Here is a 27,094-nt window from a genome sequence, read left to right as displayed (position 1 = left end):
TTTATGGGATAAGTCCAGCTAGGATATGAAAAAACAAATGTTTCACCTCATTTATAGTGCAGTAGAGGTGAGTAAGGGGCCTAATCAGTGTTTCTTTCTTTTTTTTTTTTTTTTTTTTGAGACAGAGTCTCGCTCTGTCGCCCAGGCTGGAGTGCAGTGGTGCAATCTTGGCTCACTGCAAGCTCCGCCTCCCAAGTTCACACCATTCTCCTGCCTCAGCCTCCCGAGTAGCTGGGACTACAGGCGCCCGCCACCACGCCTGGCTAATTTTTTGTATTTTAGTAGAGACGGGGTTTCACGGTGTTAACCAGGATGGTCTCGATCTCCTAACTTCGTGATCCGCCCGCCTTGGCCTCCCAAAGTATCAATGTTTCTTTCATTGACTCTTTGGTCATACCAAAGAGATTAGTAAACCAACCTCCAGTCTTAAACACTGTTACAGTTATTTAGGATTCAGCCTTACTATCCTCTCCTCACTTCAGCAGAGGGAATATATGCTGATAGCTGCCAGTCATTGCACCCCTACTATGTACCAGGCTCTCCCCATAGGACTTTACATACATTTTAGTAATTTAAAGCTCCCAACAATCTATAAGGTAGATACAATGTACTGTAATTGTCCCAGATAAACAAATGATGGAACTGAGGCATATAGAAGTTAAATAACTTGTCCAGGATCACACAGCTAACATATGGGAGGGCTGATCCAGGATTCAAAGCCAAACCTGTGTGAGTACCTCTTCCAGTTGCAAAATGGCTGATAAACGTGGAGCATTATTCTTTTTATCCTAATTTCTATTTTCTTCTATATTTTTTCTTGCTAACTCTGAGTCCATTCTCTGCTCAATAAGAGGCAGAGTATTACAAACTCAGAGTTCCCTTAAAAGTTATCTTTCCATTGTCAGAGATGGAAGCAGCTGTTTGTCATTGTTCTTATATGGTTTGTTTGTTTGTTTGTTTGTTTGGAGACAGGGTATTGCTCTATTGCCCAGGCCGGTGTGCAGTGGCATGATCATGGCTCACTGCAGCATTGAACTCCTGGCCTCAAGTAATCCTCTGCCTCAGCCTCCAGAGCAGCTAGGACAACAGGCACATGCCACCATGACTGACTAATTTTAAAAAATTTTTACATTGAGACAGTGTCTCACTATGTTTCCCAGACTGGTCTCAAACTCCTGGGCTCAAGCGATCCTCCTGCCTCAGCCTCTCAAAGTGCTGGAATTACAAGCAGGAGCCACTGTACCTGCCCTGCTTTTGTTTTTGTTTTTATAAAATTTCTATCTAAGTCTAATTTAGGAAGATAATTATGTAACTAATGCTCAGACACTTTGGTTTTAGGTTCAGGGTTGGGGGGTACCAAAAAAAGCAGAGTAAATATATGAACGTTGGCATTTCCCCTAGTTTAAATTGATTTATCTATCTGGAGCTATATGTTATCTTCTTCCACCTCTCCATCACCCCCTCAAACCTGTGTGTTCTGCTTTTTCACCCTGGGGTAAATATATACATCTTTATTCAATTACAGTTACTGCTGTTTATGTTGTTGTCACTTTTATGTGTTCGTTATTGTTGTGTCCTACTTTTCTCCAGATAAATCTCTCCTTCCTGGTTTTTGCATGTGGTGCTGCCCAATAAATTCCTGGATCTAGAATAAACAGGGAGACACATATTACAAGACCTCCTTAATGGTTCTGCGCATTCTGAGTACCAGAAGTTTAACTGTAACATTCAGTTCATCCTAGTCTTTTTGAGATTTTTTAGAAAGAAATCTTTCAAAAGACGCAACTTTTTAAAGGAAATTAAAGGTATCCAGAGGCAGCTATATCAGTTCTTTATTAGGTTATTGTTTTGTAGACTGTCAAGTTCTTTTATCTTTACTCTTTAGCTAAATACCACCATTTAAGCTAAAATTTTAAGAAAATCCTGGAAATGCAATCTTGGGAGTCCTAACTCAATTAAAGCCATATACATGCAGAAGGTGTTAATTGAGATGTGTATTACCTGCCACAGTTGGAATCTTGGTTCTTTCTTCTCTTTTGTCGTCATCATCATCATTTCTGCAGCTACTTTTATTACTTTCTCTGTATATGTTGTGCTAATGTAAATAAAATGCTTCTAAGTACAAAAATAATGAAATAAACTAGCATTATTTAATTCCATTTGTTTCTTGAGCAGATCTGTATAGGTAGGTGTGTGTGTGAGAGAGTGTGTGTGTGTGTGTGTGTGTGTAATTATTTATATAATGCCTTGGTTTGGGCCAAAATTCTGTACCCATGCAGCAAGTTTATTAATAGAAGACCCTTGCATGAATTAATTCAGAATTATTTCTGGAATTGCAGGCTTTCTTTTGGAACCTCATTTACTGCTTCCTATCCATTTGGTCTCATTCGAATACTCTTAGATTTTGTCTAAATTCATTTAGATTTATCACTATAGCAAAGACAGAAACATTGTGCCTTTGAAAAAAAAGTACCAAATAGTTCCTCTGGGAAAACAACAACAACAAAAACAAATGTTTGATTAGCTTGAGCATTATTGGTTATGTTGGGCTATCATCAAAGAGAGCATTCAACCAAATAATTTTCCCATCAGTTACATCTTTGTATATGCAAATCTTTTTTTCCAAAAGAGAACTTTTTTAGTTATATAAATATTCTAATGTCTTTCTTGGAAACTTTTCCCATTTTCTTGCCCCAGGGGTATATTTTATGGTTGAAGTTAAATCCTGAGGAAATGGAGATTTTATTGAAAATATTGACAGAATTTAATCCACAACAGGCAGGGAGTGAGTGAGGGCAGAGTGAGTAGCACTTCTTTAATATGAAAAAAATTTAAAGTCTAAAGTGAATGATTTTCTAATGAATCCTGTCAGATATTTCCTGGAATTGACATACAAAAAATTTTCAGAAATCACAATAAATATAAGAGGTTTATAGGAGGAGAGAGTTGAGAAAAGAACAATATTACATCCAAAAGTTTAATCTTTTCCTATGGAAACTTTCGACTCCAACTACAGCTATTTGTCAGTGTTCCTTCCCCACCACACACACACAGATACCAAAATCCTCAGATGCCCACGTCCCTGATATAAAATGGTTTATTATTTGCGTATAATCTATGGTCATCCTCTTTACTTTAAATCATCTCTAGATTACTTATAGTAGTTCATACAGTGCCTGTATATCACTTGACACAGGGAAAATTTAAGTTTTTCTTTCTGTAACTGAAATTTTTTTTTACAAATATATTTGATCTGCAGTTGGTTGAATTTGTGAATTTGGAACCCATGGATATGGAGGGCCAACTATACTTTATTGAGCAAAGGAATTTTTTCCTTTAGGTGCTGCTGTAAGCTTTATAGTTTCTTAGGCTTGAATTCGTAAAGCCATAAAGGCAGCATTTGGTCAGAAAACGACTGTGTCATGGAAGATGAGTCTGAGTTGCAGGCGTCACTTGGGCTTAGCTCCCAGCCCATCCAGATGGCACAATTCCCACTTCTCCATGTGAGCCCCTAGGTTTGGGATCCTTGTGGAAAATCTGTGCTGCTAAATGTTAAAGTCAACCACAGAGTTACAAAAAGAGCTCCTTTGAAAGACTGATTCAATTATTTATTATCACTCTCAGAGTACAGTGGCAGGCAAGATAGTATTTGAAATTAATATACTATTTGATCAGACTGATTGATTGTTCCTACAGCTGAAGATTTTAACATTCATTAGCCATACTAACTGGTCATTAGTACTTCCTTTATCAGCAAGCAAAGAATAAACAGAAACTCTAATAAAAATTCATCACAGTGAATGTACTCCACACCTAAGCCACTATGATGATTGCTGGGTACTAGATTAACTGCTGTAACATTGGCAGTGGGAAAGATTTCTCTTAGAAAATTTAAAAATATCCCTTAATTAATGTTTACCTTGTAATTGGACTCTTAAACTTAAGTAGGCTATACAGATAATCTCTTACATACCCAGTATAGTAAAGTGCGAATGGGTATTTTATACTTAATGTGTTTGTGTGGTACCCTTTAACTATTAGTTTCAGGAAGGATTGAGGGCTTCTTAGGAAAGTTTTGCTAATGTGCTGCAGGTGAAGCTTTTCCCCCACTACTGAGGAATAAAAGCATCATGGGCTGTTTTTCAACCAGTTAAAATAATTCTGACGTTAATACAAATATGCTAGCCTGTTATGCTGTGTGATACCTGTCTCTTTCTACCATGTCGTGAATCCCTTGTGGTTTTAATAGCAAATTGGAAGGTGTGATGTGAAGAAGAGAATGAAGCAGACAGAGGAAACCCTTTATGAATTGACTCAAGACCACACTAGAGCGATTCTGCATGTATTAAGAATTATAGCTACTGGCTGGATGTGGTGGCTCACACCTGTAATCTCAGCACTTTGGAAGGCCGAGGTGGGAGGATCACTTGAATCCAGGAGTTCAAGACCAGCCTGGGCAACATAGTCACACCCTGTCTCTACAAAAAATAAAAATTAGCCAGGTGTGGTGGCACACACCTGTAGTCTCAGCTACTTGGGAGGCTAAGGTGGAAGGATTGTTTGAGCCTGGGAGGTTGAGACTGCAGTGAGCCATGATTACACTACTGCACTCCAGCCTGAGCTACAGAGCAAGACTGTCAAAAAAAAAAAAGTATATATATATATATATATATATCTCCACCTAATACTGCCTGCCTCCTCAGCACTTTGCAATTACTAGCTTATTTAATACTCAGAATGATCTCAAAAAATTGATAATGCTATCCCCATTTTACGGGCAATGAGACTGTTGCTCAGAAAGGTTAAGCAACTTGCCCAAGGTCATGCATATGGTAAGCAGCAAAGTCAGCCCTTCAACCAGTCTGCAAGTTCTAGTGCCATACTCATCTGCTTGGCTACCCTACATAAGCATAAGCTGAACTTAGAAGTTCTGTTTGTGTTTCTGTCTGTAGGTGAGCCCATCAAGGCCTGCATTGTGTGTATATTTATATATATATAAAACATCTTATCTTTCTTGGCTCTAGCATGAATTCAAACAGCTGGAGAGCAAGTAAGGACAGTGAAGGAATTTGAACAGAGTCCAGGAGTCCAGTCAGCTACTCTGTCCCAGAATATGTCAAGCTCTATCTAAACAGATGCAGAGCCAAGAAGTCCAAGGAAACATCAAGGGTCCCAACTGGGCAGGCAGAGGGCAGCATAAGGGAATCTGGGCTACTTCATCCTGGAGTGGTCAGGAAAGTCTTCACATAATTATTCTGGGGCTGGTGTGGGCTGGAGTGAGAGGTTCCTGTCTATAAGAAATGGGGGCAGGACTAACAGTAGTGAGCCAAGTTAACAAGGACCAAAGTGAAATCTCTGTCACAGAGAGAGACTGGAAAAGAAAGGGACTGAGAGAACTTTGACTAAGAAATTGCCCTGGAGCATTCAGGTTCTAGGAAGATACAGGTAAGGGAAACAGTCAAGTGTTGCTAATCTTATGTCTGATTGGGAGCAGCACCACGATCTGAAAAGACAGATCCCTGAACAGAAACACAGAGGAAGGGGTACACAGTCATGTGCCTCTGGCCCATAAAATGCTGTACATGGTAGCTACAACTCTAAGTCCCCAGGCAAAAGCTGCTTAAAATGGAGAACCCATGAATAGAGGCAAGAAGGAGTTTGCCATGTGTGGCTGCAGATAGTATTCTACTATGAACTCCAGAACTAAAATAGGATCAGTGTGAATGTACCTTAGGAGATGTCATAGGCTGTACTCTTTTTACCTTCATTCACCTGATAGTTTTCACTGTATCCAAGATTTAAAATGTAGATAAATCAATAGGAAATGGCTAATTCCATAAATTACAATTTGACAATAATAATCATACGTTTTAGTCTATGTTGTTGCTTTCAACAAATTACTATTGATCAAAAAGCCTATTTCAGTAAATTTTGGGTGTTATTTCAGAGAGGAATAGAGCTGATAATTAGGTTATCTTTCAAGTCCATGCTTGGGGCAGTTTTCTTTCCTGAGTCTTCCAAGAGATTTTCAATGGATAAAATTTTCATGCTTGTTGTTCCCTAATTCTTTTCGTTCCTTTTTTTCTTTCTCTCACACAGGAGACTTTGAATGTGATTGATCCTGGCTTGATGGACCTAAACGGGATGAGTGAGGATGCCCTGGAATGGGATGAAATGGACATAAGTAACAAGTTAATTAGTCTGAATGAGGAATCAAATGACCTTGATCAAGAACCCCAACCTGTCATCCCTTCCTTGAAGCTTGGAGAGACAAGTAATGAGGACCCTGGTTATGACGAGGAGGCTGATAACCATGGGGGATCTCAGTATGCCTCAAATATTACTGCCCCCTCCAGTCCACATATTTACCAGGTGTACAGCCTCCACAATGTTGAACTCTATGAAGACAACCACATGCCATTTCTGAAAAACAATCCAAAGGTCACTGGCATGACACAGCCTAATGTTTTAACTAAGAGTCTCAGTAAAGACTCTTCATTTTCATCTACCAAATCTTTGCCAGATCTTCTAGGCAGTTCCAATTTGGTAAAGCCCTGCGCATGTCATGGAGGAGACATGAGCCAGAATTCAGGCAGTGAGAGTGGAATTGTCAGTGAAGGAGACACAGAAACCACTACCAACTCTGAAATGTGCTTGCTCAATGCAGTGGATGGGTCCCCAAGTAACCTTGAAACTGAACATCTGGACCCACAAATGGGAGATGCAGTTAATGTGTTAAAGCAAAAATTTAAAGATGAGGGGGAATGCATTAAGCTTCCAAATAGCTCTCAGTCGTCCATTTCACCAGTGGGTTGTGTAAATGGAAAAGTTGGAGATTTAAACAGTGTTACCAAACATACCCCTGATTGTTTGGGAGAAGAATTACAAGGAAAACATGATGTGTTTACATTTTATGATTACTCATACCTCCAAGGCTCAAAACTCAAATTACCAATGATAATGAAACAGTCACAAAGCGAAAAAGCACATGTGGAGGATCCCCTGCTTCGTGGTTTTTATTTTGATAAAAAATCATGCAAATCTAAACATCAGACTACAGAGTTACAACCAGATGTACCTCCCCATGAAAGGATTTTGGCAAGTGCATCTCATGAAATGGATCGCATTTCATATAAAAGTGGCAATATAGAAAAGACATTCACTGGCATGCAGAATGCCAAACAGCTCTCCCTTTTATCTCGTAGTTCATCTATTGAGTCCCTTTCTCCAGGGGGTGATTTATTTGGATTGGGCATCTTTAAAAATGGCAGTGACAGCCTCCAGCGAAGTACTTCTTTAGAAAGTTGGTTGACATCCTATAAAAGCAATGAAGATCTTTTTAGCTGTCACAGCTCTGGGGATATAAGCGTGAGCAGTGGCTCAGTTGGTGAACTAAGTAAAAGAACATTAGATCTCCTGAATCGTTTGGAGAATATCCAGAGCCCCTCAGAGCAAAAGATAAAGCGAAGTGTTTCTGATATCACTCTTCAAAGCACTTCCCAAAAGATGTCTTTTACTGGCCAGATGTCATTGGACATAGCATCTTCTATCAATGAAGACTCAGCAGCATCTCTAACAGAACTTAGCAGCAGTGACGAGCTCTCTCTTTGCTCAGAGGATATTGTGTTACACAAGAACAAGATCCCGGAATCGAATGCATCATTCAGGAAGCGTCTGACTCGTTCAGTGGCTGATGAAAGCGATGTCAATGTCAGCATGATTGTTAATGTCTCTTGCACCTCTGCTTGCACTGATGATGAAGATGACAGTGACCTGCTCTCCAGCTCTACCCTTACCTTGACTGAAGAAGAGCTGTGCATCAAAGATGAGGATGACGACTCCAGTATTGCAACAGATGATGAAATTTATGAAGACTGCAACTTGATGTCAGGGCTAGACTATATAAAGAATGAATTACAGACATGGATTAGGCCAAAATTGTCTTTGACAAGAGAGAAGAAAAGGTGCAATGTCAGTGATGAGATGAAGGGCAGTAAAGATGTGAGTAGCAGTGAGATGACCAATCCCTCTGATACTCTGAATATTGAGGCCCTTCTAAATGGCTCTGTAAAGCATGTCTCTGAAAATAATGGAAACGGTAAGAATTCATCTCATACCCATGAGTTAGGGACAAAGGGTGAAAATAAGAAAACTATTTTCAAAGTTAATAAAGATCCATATGTGGCTGACATGGAAAATGGCAATATTGAAGGTATTCCAGAAAGGCAAAAGGGCAAACTGAATGGGACTTCAAAGGTGTCAGAAAATCTTGGTTCAAATGGGAAGGAGATTTCAGAGAGTGAGCATTGTAAGTGTAAAGCACTTATGGATAGTTTAGATGATTCAAATACTGCTGGCAAGAAATTTGTTTCCCAAGATGTTAGACATCTTCCAAAGAAATGTCCAAGTCACCACCATTTAGAAAATCAAAGCACTGCTTCTACCCCCACTGAGAAGTCATTCTCAGAACTGGCTTTAGAAACCAGGGTTAACAACAGACAAGACTCTGATCCGCCGAAATCATCTGATGATGCACCGAGTATGGCTGGAAAATCTGCTGGTTGTTGCCTAGCACTTGAAGAAAACGGAACAGAGGAAAATGCTTCTATCAGCGACATTTCCTGTTGCAACTGTGAGCCAGATGTTTTCCATCAAAAAGATGCCGAAGATTGTTCAGTACACAACTTTGTTAAGGAAATCATTGACATGGCTTCAACAGCCCTAAAAAGTAAATCTCAACCTGAAAACGAAGTGGCTGCTCCTACTTCATTAACTCAAATCAAGGAGAAAGTGTTGGAGCATTCTCACCGGCCCATCCAGCTGAGAAAAGGAGACTTTTATTCATACTTATCTCTCTCATCTCATGACAGTGATTGTGGGGAGGTCACCAATTACATAGAAGAGAAAAGCAGCACTCCATTGCCGCTAGACACTACCGACTCGGGCTTAGATGACAAGGAAGACATTGAATGCTTCTTTGAGGCCTGTGTTGAGGGTGACTCTGATGGAGAGGAGCCTTGTTTCTCTAGTGCTCCCCCAAATGAATCTGCAGTTCCCAGCGAAGCTGCAGTGCCACTACAAGTAACAGCATGTTCTTCTGAGTTCGGTGATAGTTCTCTTTTAGCTGATGATGCAGATACAGTGGCTCTTTCAAGTCCTTCCTCTCAGGAAAGAGCTGAGGCTGGAAAGGAAGTGAATGGTTTGCCCCAAACTTCCAATGGCTGTGCAGAAAACTTAGAGTTTACTCCTTCAAAGCTTGACAGTGAAAAGGAAAGTTCAGAAAAACCAGGTGAATCTGGAATGCCAGAAGAACATAACGCTGCTTCAGCCAAATCTAAAGTTCAAGACCTCTCCTTGAAGGCGAATCAGCCAACAGACAAGGCTGCATTGCATCCTAGCCCCAAAACTTTAACCTGTGAAGAAAATCTTCTAAACCTTCATGAAGAACGACATAGAAATATGCATAGGTAGAATGTACCCCCTCCCCAAGCATGAAAATCATCTCACTGAAAGGTACGTATAGTCCTCGTGCCATATATGTATTTAAAATATTGAGTTCAGGTCAGCAAAACCATGGTAAGAGAAAAGGCTAGTCAGAATGACCAATTATGGCAGGCAGTTATCTAAATAAGACATTTAGATAGAAGAAATGCCCCCAACAATGAAAGTAACTGTGAAGCAAAAGAAAAAACAAGCAAACAAACAAACAAAAAAACCAGGGAAAATTGACATTCTTAGTGACATTATCTTTATTACATCATTCTGGCAAGAATACAAAATTTGAGGAAGTAGTTGAACAATTTAAGGCCTCAAATTCTTCCATTGAGGGAGAATGAAAAGGTTATCCAAATCGCAATTATACTCCATGATCAAAATGCACGCACAGTAACAATACCCTCCACTTCAGCTTCTTGCACAGAGAGCTGTCCGTTCTCTTCAGTGCTTGGAGATGAACAATGATTAGGCTAAAGGCTGCATCTCCTGATTTGGCCCTTCCTTTTATGCTTCTGTCTAATGTAACTATCATCACATTTGCTTCCCCAGTGGACGACTGTGCTGTCACAACTCCTAATCATGGCCACGTCTAAGAATTCAAACAGGAGGGGAAAGTTGGTGTTAAAGAAGAGGCTCTTATTTATCCACACACAGATTGAGAACAGGCGCAGAAAGCAAATGCAGAAAGAATATATGACAAGTTAATGGCGTTTTCATAAAAACAGAATTTTTGAATTTTGCCTGAAGGTGACAGGCTGATTTTCATCAAATTTTTTAAGAAAGTCATTCCACTCTTCATATTTAATAAGACAGCTATTGATCGATAATTCCAGGATGATGATGTGTCTCTAAAAGTGACACAAAGATTCTGTTATTTCCCATTTCTAAGCCCCAGTGATGAATATGCTTTCTCAATCAAGTTTAAAGAAGAAAATTTGAGCTTTCAAATGTGAGAGTCATATTTCACCCAAGTATGAGGTACCTAATGCCACCTCCACCCCCCACTCCAGAAGCTTAATGCCGTCACCTAAACTCGTGCTATAGGAAATGAATTACAGAAGCAATCTGCCCTAATTTGTTAACTTATTCAAATAACAGTTATTATACTTAACTATGCTAAAGATTATCTTTTTTGTGGCAGATTGTTTATTTTTTGATGAGCCTAATTACTGATTTTCTAAAAGTAATTTACATTTATTACAAATACATCTTTTAAAATGTGACAGATAAATGTTGTTCCCATAATGTATTATGAAAAAAGTTACTATTTAAAAACACATTATTTAATTTGAAAGATGAATGGCAAACATCATTATTTTTTTCCTGCAACACCTGTGCCCTAAGCTTATTAAAATGTGTGATTCTGTGTAGAGCTGCTAGAAATGGGGACTAAGGGGGGCATCTATACCATATATACCCTAAAAATAAACTCAGTATGCAAAATTGAAGGACAGCCTCCCACTTACTAATATAACTCAACTAATTTTCTGTGTTTCAGACTCTATTTACAATTGGCTGCAAGTGAGAACAAAAGTAGGAGAGAGAGAATGTATTTTCTGTGAAACATGTCCACCCTATAATCACATTCTCCATCAGTATGCAGTAAAACTGACCATTAAGGGAGAGTAACTGCAATTCCATAAGCTGCTTCAAAACAAGTTCTATTAGAACCGATTGTACTGCTGGCTCTGCCAACCTCCACAGAAGGGCTGGTAGAGCCTGGCTGATTTTGTTTTCTGAAAGGGGATAAAGGCTTGAAAGCAACACCACTCTGAGCATGACATCATGTGACTGTGACCCTCAAGTCACCAGTCATGCTGAGATCTGGAGCTCCAGAAGCTCTGGCACTAGAGAAGCCTTTGCGATGCACTCTCCCTTTTTTGATCCTCTGGGAATTTCTTCTCTCTCTTACATAGAATTGAAATGAAATGTAAATGATGAGCAGCTCCATCTTTAGACTTGGAGGAAGTGAATGTGCTGATGGATCTCTGTAACCCTCACATTTTACAAGCAGGGACAGTGTAAAACTAGCAGCCAGCCCGCCTGCCAGTCAGCAATATTTTTTGTTAAGCCCCGTTGATGCCTGGCCTTATCTCGGGCAAAGGGAGAAACAGCCAGATTTTACTTCTGCAGAACTCACATCGCCCCCAAGTGACTTGTTATAGGCCTAGAGCTATTTAAATAGCCATATTTACTGGTCCTATTCAGGATTTTTTTTTTTTTCAGTATCATGTGGACAAAACATCTGGATGCCTGAATTTTTTTACCAGACGTTAGCATTGGATAACTGAGTATAAATAGTCACGTAATTGTTAAAATACTATCAACCAGGACAAGTTATTTAATCTCAAAATGTTGATATGCCTTCAGTATTTAATGTCAAGAATACATAGTAAAATTGTTTGATAAATATGAGGTTTCATGTCTACAAGAGTCTAATTGTTGTCATTGTTCTTTCTACAAGTTCAGAAAAAGAAAAAGAAAAAGCTATGCTTTTTAAAGTCATTTGAAAACCATCCGTTGTCATGCTCTTTTTATCAGGACAGTAAAATTCACCAAATTCCATTTGCTTTTTTTTTTTTCCAGAACTAAGTTTTCAGATGATGAAATGATTATAATGCCATCCAGAAGAGATATAACTTAGAATAGCAGATAGAGTTTGCATCAGTAACAAAAAATGTTTTTCAGATTTTCAAAAGTTTTTTATTTACTGTGTTCCAATTAAAAACCCACTGAAACTGCTTGAGAAGTTTTAACATGATCTAACAGTATGCATTGGCACTGATTTCCAGGCATACTGCTGTGCTTTTCACTATTTTCATTTATGTGTCATGTTTCTATAAAAATAGAGAGGTCAGTTACAGCAGATCACATCAAAGGAAAGGTAACTGGAAAGATCCAGATCTTTCTGCCTAATTTGGAGGAAGCACATAATGTATGTCTGTAGTGCCTCCTAGGACCTGCCTAAGAGATGTACTTTGCACTAATCTTTTTGCTGTATTCTGACAGTTATTTTTTCATAATCCTCATCATAAGCCTCTGATCTTTGATGAATGGTTTAACCCTAAACTTCAGGCTGGATAAATCCCATGGTATAAAAATGTAACTCATCATATGCGGCCAATGTGTGCTTTTCCTTTTCCTTTTGGTCTGCTCTCGTGATTTGGAGTTTTGTTTTACTATGTGTATGTGTAAGAGTGTGGTGTTTTGGGGGTGGGGTGAGGAGGTGTATTTACTTACAGTGCAGATATTTCCTTTAGAACTTTTTAGCTTTATTGCCTTTCCTACTTTATTGGTCTGTAAATGTGATAGTTGGTGGCCAGTAGATTTTACATTTTAGGCAATTACTTGTATTTGTACATGCTCAAGTACACACATAAAGAGTTTTAAATGCTGCTGCTCAGATTTTACAAACTGAGAAAGCTGTAAGAACACTTGTTTCTCATGTACACAGCACAATTCTCATTCTGTTCATTGGATTGACATTAAGTGCTTAATATTTTCCAAAGCTGGTCAACCAGGTTTAAGAAACTACCTTTGGTAATTGTGTGTGAATTTTTCACTAGACAATACAGGTATAATCTTATCAAACTTACCTTTAAAATCACTTTAATAAACCAAGGTTTTGCTGGATGTGAAGTGTCTTTAAATTATCTGGCACTTCTGAATAGCCCTGCTATGCTAAATAACAAAGATGTTATTGTGCATCACCTGTCACCTATCACACACACATACACACACACACACACACACCTCCCCCAGATCTGTGCCTCAGCCAATTTGGCCTGCCCATTTCCAAGTGGGCCAAGTTGAAAGAATTGATTATCCAGAGAGAATTTAAATGCCAGCATTTAGTAAGACCAGATTTGCCTCACCTAAGGATTCCCTACACTGTGGCCAGATTTCAAATGAGTCATGTCCTCAGCATTTGAACAATGCACCAGGCTTTCTTATGTTACTGCATTATTTTACTATACCAAATTTCATCCCATCTGTTTCTGTCTACCCCTGTTCTTTATCTAATTTTTCGTCTTTCCCCAACTCCCCGTGGCTCCAGTCAAACGACTTTTTGTTAAGGTTTTTCTGGCTCTTAACACAAGTTGAAAGACTGTAGAAAAACAGAGCAAGACAAAGAGAATATTTCGTTCTTGAGGAACAGTCAAACAATCTGATATGAGACATCAGAACTCAGTTTAAGCCCATACAAGCAAAAGCCTGCTTTCTTTGAGAGCTGGTCAGGGGACTTGCAATAATTGCATCCTGCATTGCCTAAACTTGATATTTAGGTGTTCCTCACATTTGACCAGTTGCTTTTAGCCATTTAGAAATAAGCAGAATGGATCGAGTTTGGAACAAATTTATATCATAGCCATGAGATGTACAAATATAATTGAATCCATCTCGTTTCCACAATGCTGTGTGTACCTTAAATGAAATGCATTACTATTTGAGCTAGAAGCCCCAGTTATATCTTTTTTTAGGCTGAAACACTTCGGATAATCACAATGTTATGAATCTTTCACCACTATGCAATAGTGGAATTGTTCGATATCATACATAAAATCACTGCAGGAAGGGTTAAGCCTGAGAGCCTATCAGTTCCCAGTCTGTGGAATCATTGTACATTGTAAATACTTTGCCGCACCACTTGGCATCAGCGGCCTCACATTTTCATATTGGTTTGAAGCTATTTTGATGTTCCAAACTGAGTTCACAGGCAAAAGAGTGGATGAGATCCAGAGAAAAGGTCAAACTTGATGATTTTTCTTGTTTTCTTTGAAACCACATCTTTTAAAAAAAAAATCAATGTATTTTTCACATCTACACTGAGACTTTTTTTTGTCAGTAATGTGAAGCTTGGGCTATTAAAATTATTTATATTTTATGTATCTTTTTATTTCAGAACATTAGCAAGTAGTCCCACAATTGCAGCCTTCAATGGTTCCTCAAAGGGCTTGGTTTTGCTAATGAAAAATACATTTCTGAAACCTTTTCTTGTCACTTTTTTGTTTCTTGTAGATACGCCTGGCTGCAACTCAGGGGTGGCCTCATCCTCCCGCCCTGGGCTGGTCTCTGGTTCCATCACGTTTGTCACTGCCGTTTATTACATTGACTTCTCCCAAGATGAATCTTCCTTCCAAATGTGTTTTCTCCACACGAGCCTTGTGATCTGAATGTGTGCGCTGGTTCTCTTTAGGTGATCGTCTTTGAAGTTCAGCAAAGCTGCTTGTTCTCCCATGGATTCCTGTCCCAAGCTACCTCTACCACCCCTCTCTCTCCAGCTAGACTTTTCTGTTTGCCTCCTCCCCTCCCTTCCGCTCTTTAAAGTTCTGCAGTTCACCAACTGGTGGTCCATTAAATTCTCCTGTCTAGAATGACCCCCCACCAGTACTTGACCAATTTCATGTTTCAATCTGGATTTTTAAAAATGGTATGATGACTGTGTTTATTGAAAGAGTTTTACCTAAAAAGCTAACGTTTGAATTGATTGCAGCATAGAGAAGAAACACTGGTCCTTCTTTCAAAATTAAGCAACTATTAAAAGCGCCATTTTATTTATTTCATTTAAAAAATAATCTATGCAGCATTTCAAGAAACAACCATATGATGTTGTATATTATAAACTGGTGACATTCTACTATTGAATTATGTACAACATTTTCATTTTTTATGCTTCTTGAGGTGGTAATGAGAAAAAAGTTTTTTAAAAAAGTGTGCCTTGCTGTATTTCTTATACCATTTATTAAAAAGCTGCTTTCACGGTAAAATTATGTTGGTTTGAAAGGAGGAAATAGCAAGGTTAAGATGTGTGAATAATTTCTGTATATATGTATAACCAAGTGCAAACATTGATGTATAATGACAGTATAAAATGCTTTCATGTTTGTGATGTCTAGTGATGTGGAAAATATAAGCCTTAAGTCCATTAGATTGCATGGTAATTAAAATTGGCATAATAAACACAGATTATTGGGGGAAAAGGAAAATTAGTGATCTCTTCTACTATGTTCTTTACCAAATTGTTGCATCTGGTTCTGAAAAAGCATAGCATGTAGCAGCTTCCAAACATATTCATATTGCTTAAGAGGCTTAACATTACTAAACTAGAGACTAGACATAAAGCCTTCAGTTTTCAAAATCTTTCTGGTCACTATAAGGATCTTGGAACAGCAAATGATTAAATGTCAGTTCCCCTAAACCAATAAAAATTTATACTAGATTTTTTATTTCTACTTATCATTAATGATTTGGTGTTGGATTTCAGGATACCTTGTATGTCTTAATTTATTTTAAATATTTATTTTGAATGAGTTTGATAGAAAACTGGTAGAAAAGTATAGAAAATTTGACTATTATTTATAGATTTCAGGTATATTTATATGTGTAAAAGAAATTGACAAATATATATTCCATCTGGCCTTTACTGACTCCTGTTAAATGCAGTTTTAAATTTATATCATAACACCTACTTAAGTGCCTGACACAGTAGGTATTCAATAAAAATTTACTGAATTAAAGGATTAAATTAGGTGACATGGTGACATCTGTCCCTTTATTTTGACACTAAAACATGGACACAACTAGAAAAGGATACAATGCAATATAAAATCACAATAGATAATATGTATCAAATTTCAAAAACGTAAAGCATGTTGTGGGTTCACGTAGTCACAGGAATGACAATCATTTATTTAACAGATAGTTCAGAAACACTTTTTATCTGCAAGGCACTATTCTAGATCCAGAAGATGCAATGTGGAACAAACAGACAAAGCCCTGCCCACAGAAGGCTCTCCTACATTAGGGACAAGTGAACACACAAATGACATGAAGTATTTGTTGCAGAGCTGAGGAAGAGAGCAAATGTATTTGAAATGTATTTAATTCTTGAAATTAAGGCACTATGTTTGGCATTAGGTATAGAGGCACAATGAGAGAAGCAGCAGTGGGGACAAGGAGGAAGAAAAAGGGCTTGGAGAGAGTGGAAAGTTAGTGGAATATGCATGAAACTTCATTGCAGGGGTAAGAGGAGAAAAATTAAATTAGGAGGACTTAATGAAAGGTCTTTTAAAACGGTACCTTGGAGCTTTTGTATGTAAAATGCTAGGTAATAAGGACACTTTGTAGAGGCTGTTTTGCACCTGATTTTATTTATCATTAGTGCCACACCAAGAATATTTAAACGATGCTTATCTGTAATTCTACCACTTTAATAACTATTTGTATATTTATGCCCCTTCTAATCTTTTTCATACATATTTCTAAATGGATAAATTTTTTTAGGCTTTTTAATAGGTAGTAATTTGTTCAAAAGGGGTTTTAGCCAGACATCTAGTTGCAGTGTTCAATAAGATTTAGGGGAAAGACATTAGAGATAATTGTCTAGTTAGGGGGCAGCTGGAGAAAATAAGCTAAGTTTGCGATAACAGAGTACACAAGTAGAGCAGCCCAGGATGTAGAGAAAGAACAAATCCTAGAGTCTTTGAAATTCCTAGGGGCATTCTAGACCTCTGTTGGGATATGGTATTATTTTACATACTGAGACAACGTTAATTTTCTTTGGGTAGTAACTAATGTCAAGTCTACATCTACTGGTAAAATATTCAAAGAACAAACTGACAATGATGTTCTACCTACTTGTTACATGCTCATGGAAAGCTGTGCAGTATTGAAAGTATTTGTTAATTATCTGCTTAGTATTAACACTAAATTTGTAGAATGACTTTCAGGTTTGTTGAACAATGCCTTTTCAGGTTGGAAGAGGAAAAATAGCCTCAATCTCCCACCCCATGTAGGCACTACCTCCCCAATTACCCTTAGAAAACGATCATACCAACTCTGCCTACACACTTCCAGCGATAGTGGTTTATTGTCTGTTAAGGCAAACTGTTCCACTGTTGAGCATATCTCTTTGTTAGAAAGTTCTTTCTTAGGTTGCTAAAATCTGCCTAGTACCCCACTACCCTACATTTAATTTTGCTCACTGGTCCTAGTTCTGTCTTATGGAGCAACCCAGAGTATCTTTACTCATGGCAACCCTGGAGATAATCGAGGCCAGCTACTCATCATCTCCCAACCACTCTTCCCTCAACTGCCCTTCATATGTCATGGTTTTCAGATCCATTCCAACCTGACTGAATGTTAACAGACAGAATTCTTGAAATTAAGGAACTGTCTTTATCATCATACATGTAGAAAAGAATCTGAATATTTAAGTGCTAAGTTTTCTCTAGAAATATATTTAAGATATGTTTATTCTATTATTGTAAATTTCAACCAATAAATAAATAAGTATCCATGACTTCCTTCAGTGGCCCAGTCCAGTGCCTAAGTCATCTTGAATCTTCTCCTTATATCAAATACAAACCAAACCTGTTTCCTTATAAAGTAGGGCACTCCCTCCATTTATTCATTTATTCAGCCATTCAGTGAACGTTTATTAAATGGCTACCTATGTGAGGCACTATGTTTGGCATTAGGTATATAAAGGCAACTAACACATGGTATCTGTCTCCAAAGGTTTACAGGTTTTCTTCTGAAAGTGCCTTTTGCGTCCTTGAATAGAGTGATTATGACTTTTCTCTAAATTAAATGATGACCTCATTTACTTTGTTTCTGATGAAGTTTCTCTGCATTTAAGAAAATCTAGTGAGCAAAACAGTATATAAAATCATCTGGATCTGACTACCAGAAAAAGTAAAGTGGTTTTAATTACAGAAGGAAAAATATTTTTTAGATTTCTGGTCACTGAATAAATATGCATCTTATACAACAACAGAACAATCTAAATTTAGGGCTTCTGGAAACCTGAGTTTGATGATATTGTTGTGTTTGGTTCATCCGGACTAGGTTTTACCCATTCTATAATTCCTAGGAACAAACTAGATGAAAATATCAAGCAATGAAATGATCCAGGTTTTTCTTACAAGTCAGTTTGATTTAGCTTCTAAAAGAAGTTGAAAATTTTTAGAATTTTAAAGAAAAACTAACTTTTCAAATGTCATATAATTCTTATATTTTAAATATAAATTGAACCAACTAAATTTACTGCTATATTTTTTCTACATTTTCTTTTTTCAATTTTCATTTTGAAAAACTTCAGACCTATGTAAAAGTCGAGAGTAGAACAAAGATACTTGGTACTCATCACTCAGGTTCATTTATTGTTAATATTTCACCATATTTACTTCATCTCTCTGTATACACACACTTTTTTTGTATGATTAAATCATTTGAAATTAAATTGTAGAGTATGATACTTCATCTGCAAATACTTCAGCATGTATTAACTGAGAACACGGGCATTCTTCTACAAGTCTACAATACCATCTTCCCACTCAAGAAATGTAACATTGACTGGGCATGGTGGCTCATGCCTGTAATCCCAGCACTTTGGGAGGCCGAGGCGTGTGGATCACCTGAGGTCAGGAATTGGAGATCAGCCTGGCCAACATGGTGAAACCCCGTCTCTACTAAAAATACAAAAATTAGCCAGGCATGGTAGCTGTAATCCCAGCTACTTGGGAGGCTGAGGCAGGAGAATCGCTTGAAGCCGGGAGGCAGAGGTTGCAGTGAACTGAGATTGCACCACTGCACTCCAGCCTGGCCAAGAAGAGTGAAACTTTGTCTCAAAAAAAATATAATATTAATACAATAATATCTGATAGTTTATATTCATATTTCTTTAAATACCCAAATTATGTCCTCTTCCAGTTGTTTTTGTTTTAATCCAGGATTCAGACAAAGATCACATACTGCTTTTAGTTTCTAAGTCTTTTTTTGTTTTTAAATCTTGAATAGTTTCCCTGTGCTTTTGTTCTGTTTTCCTTTGGGCTTTTATAACATTGACAGTTCTGAAGAGTCCAGGCCAGTTTTGCAGAATGATGGACAATCTTGATGGGTCTAGTTGTTTTCTCATTATTAAACTCAGGGTAAACTTTTTTTGTCAAGTAAATACATAGGTGACTTTGCATTCCAAGCCACTCTTTAATGAAGATTGATTGAATAACTGACATTCCTGATATGTTTTAAAGTTTACAACTTACTCTTTCAGCGCATGCTTCATCCATCTAAGGCAAGGGTCAACAGACTGTGGTGCATGGGCCAGATTCAGCCCACTGCCTGTTCTGGTTTGACCTGTTAGCTTCGAACAATTTTTACATTTTTAAGTAGTTAAAAAAACAAAAGAATACTTCATGACATGTGAAAATCCTATGAAATTTAAATGTTGGTGTCCATGTATAAAGTTTTATTAGAACACATCCACGCACATTTGTTTCCATATTGTCCATGGATGCTTTGACACTATACAAAGTTATGTAGCTGCAACAAAAGCCATATGGCCTGCAAAACCTAAAACATTTACTATCTGGATTATTACAGAAAGTTGTGTGATCCCTGGTCTATGATATTCTAAATTATGACACATTTTCTTAGGATAGATTTCCATTTGCAAATTCAATGTAATACATAAACACCTGCAATAGTTGTGTTTTTTTTTTCTTTTTACTGCCTAGATTTTATTGCATTCTTAACTTGTTTCATATTACCTTAAAAAATAAAGTGCACTTAAAGATTATTTCACATCCACAGTTTGTTTAAGGATTTAAATTTACTTCACTATTACTGCCTGGCTTTGATTGATTTAGAGGGTTAGTCAATTACAGACTAAATAATTAGTTCAATAAAAACCATCAGAAAAACTGACACAACTTAAACTCACTTCCATGCACCAATAAACTGGAATTCTTTCTTTAAATGTTTTTCTAAAGCAGTCCAAGGAATTAAATTCAGGCCATTTCACAGTCAGTTTTTTTCAAATTCATTTTTCAACTCGAAGGCAAAACCATGATAAAAATATTGTATACAGTCCACCTTCACTTCCCAACTGCTGAATTTACCAAGGAATTAAGTATTCACCACAAACTCTGGTGTGGCCATAGGTGGACACTCTAATTAAAAAGAAGATGTTCAAAAAGAATAGTCCTTTTCTTTCTTAAATTCACCTTTGATAGCACGGCCACCTTCTAATGCCACACGTCTGGGAAGGGAACATTCAAGGAAACCTTTTAGCCACTTCTTTTTAAAAAGCAACCACATACCTTCTATACAACAATGGCCCTTTAGTTTGAGAGTTGCCACATACTTTCACTTCCAGAGTAAAATAATAGAATGATGTGGGTGGGTCAGGCCCACATAGTATGGTTTCTTTGGCAAAGGCATTTTGGCCAATGCCATAAGACCATTCTGGCCCTTGATTAATGGGTTCTCACCAAAGCAGAAATTATGCAGAGCTTATTTGTCCTTGCATTTTGAAGTAAATCATCAACTGCATAAAGCAACTTTTTTGTCTCTTTTCCATTGCAACATGCAGGACTTGGAATGTGTTCATATGTGTAAGACTGTCTTAGTCTGCCCAGACTGCTTGGACTGTGTTGTTTATAAACAACAGAATTTATTACTCAAAGTTCTGGAGACTTGGAAGTTCAAGATCAAGGCGCCAGCAGATTCAGTGACTGAGGAGGGCTCACTCTTTGTTTCATTGATGCACCTTACTGCATCCTCATCTGGTGGAAGGGGCCATGAACAAGCTCCCTTGGGCCCCTTTTATAAAAGCACTAATCCCATTCAGGAAGACTTCACAACTTAATCACCTCCCAAAGACTCCATCTCTTAATACGATCACATTGGGGATTAGGTTTCAACATATCAATTTTGGGGGTACACAAATACTGAGATGATAATGAGACACTTCCAAGCTTTTGCCAAACATTAGTAAATAATTTCCAGTGGAATACTCTGCCCCCTTCTCTCCTACTCAAGCAGAGTATCTTAATGCAGCAGATTGGAGTGACATTACTCTAAGGGTAACTTCGAAGCCAATCTAATTAGTACTCAAAAAAGTATTCCAAAATTTTGGTATTCTATTATTGGTTACGAACCCCTTGTGACATCATATTTAAGAACCACTGCTACTGAGGCATGCATTCTCTTGCTTGAAATGAGGTGCCCCTAAATCTGGGAGGGGGCTCCCAAAGAACAAGAGAATCAACCACTTTGTGCATTTATGTGCCGCCCCAGATAATCCACAGGCACAAAGAACTTGAGCTTCCTGGTGTGTTCTTCAGAAAAAAAAGGGATTCAAAAAGCAAATGTAAAATGCAACAGAACTTGGCCTCAAAGTGATGTTGGAAAAATAGCCAGTCCTGATGACGTGGTCGAGGTAACTTGTTTACTACAGAGTCATATGATAATGGAACATCAAGGTTTTCCAGATATACCAAAAGCCTTTTGTGTCTATATCTTGTAACCTGTCATGTTCATCAACGTTTTAGACTGTACCATTGCTCTTTCTCCCTTCTTTAGTCATTTTATATGGGGAAGTTTGACTAGGATCACCAGATGTAGATTTGGTAATTTTTCCATACCATGAAGATATATGATAATGGATTTTATTAATTTAACACAAATGCATAAAAATATGATGTAATGAGAAACAATCCTGAAATTATTAAAACATTTCTTTGTCCTTAAACGTAACCTGCCATTTTAAAAGACACCTAACTCTATAAACAATGGGCCATTACAAATATTATTCCATGAAATTTATTCAAGGACTTAAAATGATTGAAGGAATTAGGAACATAAAAATGCATAAGATCCTCTTTTAAATCCCAATATTCCCTAACCACTGGTTTATAAAAAATACTCTAAGGTTTGTAGAATTAGTTTGGTTCTATTAGTTGATCAAGTTACTTACACTAAGTCAGCAATTCAAAACAAATAATTCCCTCTGTGTGTGTGTGTGTTTGTTTGCTTGCAAATATGTTTCATTTATTTTCAAGTGTCTTTTTATATAGAAAGCCAAGTTGGTGAAATTTATCTCGTCATTAAAATCATGTGAAAATCAAATCATTCTTCATATTTGTGCTCTTATCCCTGCCGATCTCAAATAACTAATGATGCTTACGGCAAGGTTTTATAAAGTGAAAACTCCTTAACTTTTCAGGAAACGATTCTATTTTTACATATATGCCATTTGCCTCTTTCCTAAACACTTCTATCAGTGTTCTAAGTTCCAAATATTCTTTTCTAATTTACCAATGATGTCTTCCCATGCAAAGTATATTTTAAAATATTTTTTAGTAAGTTAAATTACTAATCATTTACAGGTTGAGGCATTTTCTAAAGGAATGAAATAATGTTCTAGTGAGTAAAGAGTTTTTTTTAAAAGACAAAAGAGATTCTGTTTGATTCAGAATGATTGAACAACAGACAATTCTTACCAACCTTAGGGTGTGATTATTTAACTCATTTGTGACTTACTGGCAACTCACACATTTTTAAACAAAATTTAATCCTTGATGGTCCAGCTTCACCATATGATTACCAATTATTGTTTAGTGTTGTAGATGAGTAAATTATAGGAAATCAGGCTAAATAAGTAAACACACTCTGGATATTATTTTTTAAATCAATCTAATAAATCATGATCCCTTGGCTTGCTATATGCCAAGCACTCTACTAAGTGCTTTACATACTCAATTTAATCTTCACAATACTCTATGATTGGTGCTATCCATTCTATATAATACGGAAATTATCTCATTTGCAATCGTGATAAATAAGGATTTACAGTAGTCTTCCCTTCTCCACAGTCTCTTTTGGCATGCAGTTTCAGTTACCTGCAGTCCCAAAATATTAAATGGGAAATTCCAGAAATAAACAATTTATAAATTTTAAATTGCATACAGTTCTGAGTTGCTTAATGACATCTCCTGCAGTCTCTCCCTGTCCTGTCTGGAGATGAATCCTCTCTCTGTCCAGTGTCTTCACACTATAGGTGCTGCCCATCATCAGTCACCCAGTAGCATCTTGGCTATCAGAGCGACTGTCTTGATATCACAGTGCTTGAGTTCAAGTAACCCTTGAACCTAAAATGCAGGAGTAGTGATGCTGGCAATTCAGATATGCCACAGAGAAGCTGTAAAGTGCTTCCTTTAAACGAAAAGATGGAAGTTCTCAATAAGGAAAGAAAACAAATAGTGTGTCTAGGTTGCTGCAATCTATGGTAAGAGCAAATCTTCTATTCATGAAATTGTGAAGGAAGAAAAAGAAATCCATGCTAGTTTTGCTGTTACAAACTGTGGAAGTTACAGCCACAGTGTATAATAACTTTTATTACAGTGTAGTGTTGTAATTGTTCTATTTTATTGTTGTTGTTAATCTCTGTGCCTAATTTACAAATTAAACCTTATCATAGGTACGTATGTGTAGGGAAAAACATGGTTTAGATATAGGATTTCATACTATCCCAGATTTCAGGCATCCATTGGGAGTCTTGGAATGTATCCTTCGAAAATAAGGGAGGACTTACTATAGTGAACGGTGTTCATTTAATATCCATATATACCTTGCTAAATTTCCTGCCTATATTAAATGCTTATTAAATATATAATTCATGCCAAAATGAAGAAAGGACTTTCATTTTAAAAAGTATTTCTTATACAAATTCTATAGGAAGAAGTGATAGTGAAATGAGCACTTGAAAAAGGCCAAAGAAAATTGTATACTGTATATAATTATGCCTCATTATGACCTGTGCACATTTTCCAGAAAAGTTAGGCATTAAAAACACACACAACAGGAACACCTTAAAGGTCAGAGGTTGATGAAAGAAAAATGCAATAGTTAATTATGAAGAATGAGATTAATGTTCTAGTATGAACATACATTTTTATCATTACATTTTGCTCAAGAAATACTTTAAAACATGCAACTTCTCATTGTGTATTTTGTTTAATATCTGAGGTGGTAGAGAGAGAGAAATCTATTTCAATTTAGTGAAATAAAAATGTGGGTTTTGCTATATTCCTAGCACCCTTTATGCGACTCTTCTTTACACGAGACTTCACCCCTCTCCTCCCAAAGATATTCTGGCTTTAAGAGTAAATACTAAAGTCTCAGTGCACAAAAAGTTTAATTCACAATTTCTCATTATTTTCAAGAGCTGCTTTCCTAGGATACCACAGTCTGTGCATCATATTTGCTAGATGCACCACTGGCAGGACATCTGCTATAAACATTTAAAATAACAAATGACAATTGTTTTTTACAGTTTAAAAATTATTTTAGATTTATAAAATATTGCAAAACCAAAAATAGTACACTTTAACCACATTCACCTTTTGTTAATATTTCACCCCATTTGCTTTATCATTTATGAACTCTATCTACCTGTCTGTCTATGTATCTGTCTATCTATCAATCTATGTATTTATCTGGTTTTTACTTTTCTGAGCCATTTGAAGGTAAGTTGCACACATCATGGCTTTTTATCCCTGAATGTTTCATTGTATATATCCTAATGCATATATAGTTATATTCTCTTATATAACCATAGTACAGTTATCAACTTTATACATTTCCATTGATGCATTATTTCTATTGAATCCTTTCACATTTTAATTTTGTGAGTTTTGCCAATAATATCTTTTGTAGCATCCCCCCCTTCAGTACATGATCTGGTTATTAAATTTAGGTGTCATATCTCTTTAGCCTCCTTTAATCTGGAACCATTTTTCCAGCTTTTCTTTGTCTTGTTATGACATTGAAAATTTTGAAGAATAGACTCCTCCCAGCCCCGCCACTTTTTGACTAGATTTTTCTTCGGTTTTTGTTTGCCCTTTCCTTGGGATGAGATTGAATTTATGCATTCTCAGCAGAAATGTTGCAAGGGTGGTGGTCTCTCCTCAGAGTATCATATCTGGAGAAATGCAATGTCCATCTGTCCCCCATACATTATGTTAATTTTGATCATTTTGTGGAGAGATGCTCTAAAACCATGCAAGTATCCCACCCTTTTCAAGTTTTCTCCTATATTTAGCATCAATGGGTAATTCTTGTCTAATTAATCTTTACCAAGATGGTTGTGAAATTGTTTTTCCAACTCTACTACTCTGTTCACATTTATCACTTGGCCCTTTGTATTCCCCAGTGAAATCCCTCCCTTCACTCCTACATATTTACCTCTTTATCATAGACAGAAATTTATGAATTCCTTTTCTCCAATTATTTATAATTTATTACTTAAATTATTTTGGGCTCAAGTTGTCCCAGGTTTGGCCAGTGGGAGCCTCTTCAATCTGGGTCTTGTATCCTTGTGATCTCTTTTAAACAATTTCTTAATGTCTTACAAAGTGCTCTGGTCTTGTACCTAAGTGTCCCAACTCTTGAATCAGCCATGTCTCTGAGGACCCCTGGTTCTTTTTAATAGGGATTGGCATTAGAGGCCAAGATTTTAGTGTTAGATGTGTTTATTGTTACTAGGGTATCTTTGCTTCTTGATGCTTTCAGCCAACAAGGCTAGGAAATATGTGAACATCTATACACATTAATGTAAACATATATACAATTTTATATGCACAAAGGCATATTCATACACACATATAAATGTGTATATACACATATACTTACTTTAGAAATCAAGAACTCACATCAATGTCTCCAATTTTAGTCCATTTTCACAGGAATCTTTCTTTACTTCCCTGATTCCATATTTGTATTTCCCTTCTTTAAGAACCCTCAATAACAACATCAACATATATACCCACTTGCTAAATAGCATGATACATTTAAATTGTGTCAGAATTGCTTAAAAACCATTATAATCAACCTATTTAAAATAGTTCAGGATTCATTTACAATTATCCCATCTCCCACCCTCCCTTTCCCAAATACCCAGTGCTATTCAATACTAGGGGTGTGTGGTTAAATACTGTGTTCCAAAGTTCATAAGCTACTTGGATTGGTTTCTTTCTCCCCTCCCCTCCCCTGCCCTCCCCTTCCCTCCTTCCTTCCTTCTTTCCTTCCTTCCTTCCTTCTTTCTCTCTTCATTTCTTCTGTCATTTCTTTATTTATTCGCTTCAATATAATTATGGCATTCATTTAAAATAATTAAAGTTAAGTCCATTTGTTTCAGTTTCCTTTCAGTTTAGGTTATTTTTTTCTTCCCTCCCATTCTTATTGACCTAATTTTATTTTTTGAACTTGTAGAATGCTGATATGAATTGAATATATGTCCCCTCCAAATCTTATGTTGAAATGTGACCTCCAATGTTGGAGGTGGACTGGGGTGGATCCCTCATGAATGGCTTGGTGCTCTCCCAGCAGTAGTCTCACTCTGATAGTTCACATGATATCTGGTTGTTAAAAAGAGCAGTGGCTCATGCTTGTAATCTTGGCACTTTCGGAAGCCAAGGTGGGGAGGACTGCTGGAGCCCAGGAGTTCAAGACCAGCATGGGTAATGCAGTGAGACCTTGTCTCTACAAAAAATTCAAAAATAAAAAAGTAGACACTGGGTGTGGTGGCACATGCCTGTGGTCCTAGCGATTTGGGAGGCTGAAGGGGGAGGATTGCTTCAGCCTAGGAAGTCAAGGCTGCAGTGATCACACTTCTGTACTCCAGCCTGGGCAACAGAGTGAGATCCTGTTGAAAGAAAGAAAAAAAGAAGAAAGAGAAGAAAGAAAGAAAAAGAAAGAAAGAAAGAAAGAAAGAAAGAAAGAAAGAAAGAAAGAAAGAAAGAAAGAAAGAAAGAAA

General features: G+C 37.1%; 1 protein-coding gene across 7 annotated transcripts in view; it reads left to right on the top strand.

The window, feature by feature from the left end:
* AKAP6 (A-kinase anchoring protein 6) overlaps positions 1 to 17,797 on the top strand; it is a 643,647-nt gene extending 625,850 nt beyond the window's left edge. For all 7 annotated transcript variants that reach the window (XM_021941105.2, XM_021941106.2, XM_021941109.2 and 4 more), the window contains 2 exons: positions 6,100 to 9,513; positions 14,515 to 17,797. In XM_021941105.2, the coding sequence (XP_021796797.2) occupies positions 6,100 to 9,471 (3,372 nt within the window). In that variant the 3' untranslated portion in view covers positions 9,472 to 9,513; positions 14,515 to 17,797. The remainder of the gene's footprint in view (positions 1 to 6,099; positions 9,514 to 14,514) is intronic.
* The last annotated feature ends 9,297 nt before the right edge of the window (positions 17,798 to 27,094 follow it).

Source organism: Papio anubis, chromosome 7 (assembly GCF_008728515.1).
Source record: "Papio anubis isolate 15944 chromosome 7, Panubis1.0, whole genome shotgun sequence".
Classification (NCBI taxonomy): domain Eukaryota; kingdom Metazoa; phylum Chordata; class Mammalia; order Primates; family Cercopithecidae; genus Papio; species Papio anubis.
Note: the sequence above shows the minus strand (reverse complement) of the source record. Positions and strands in the feature narration are given on the sequence as shown.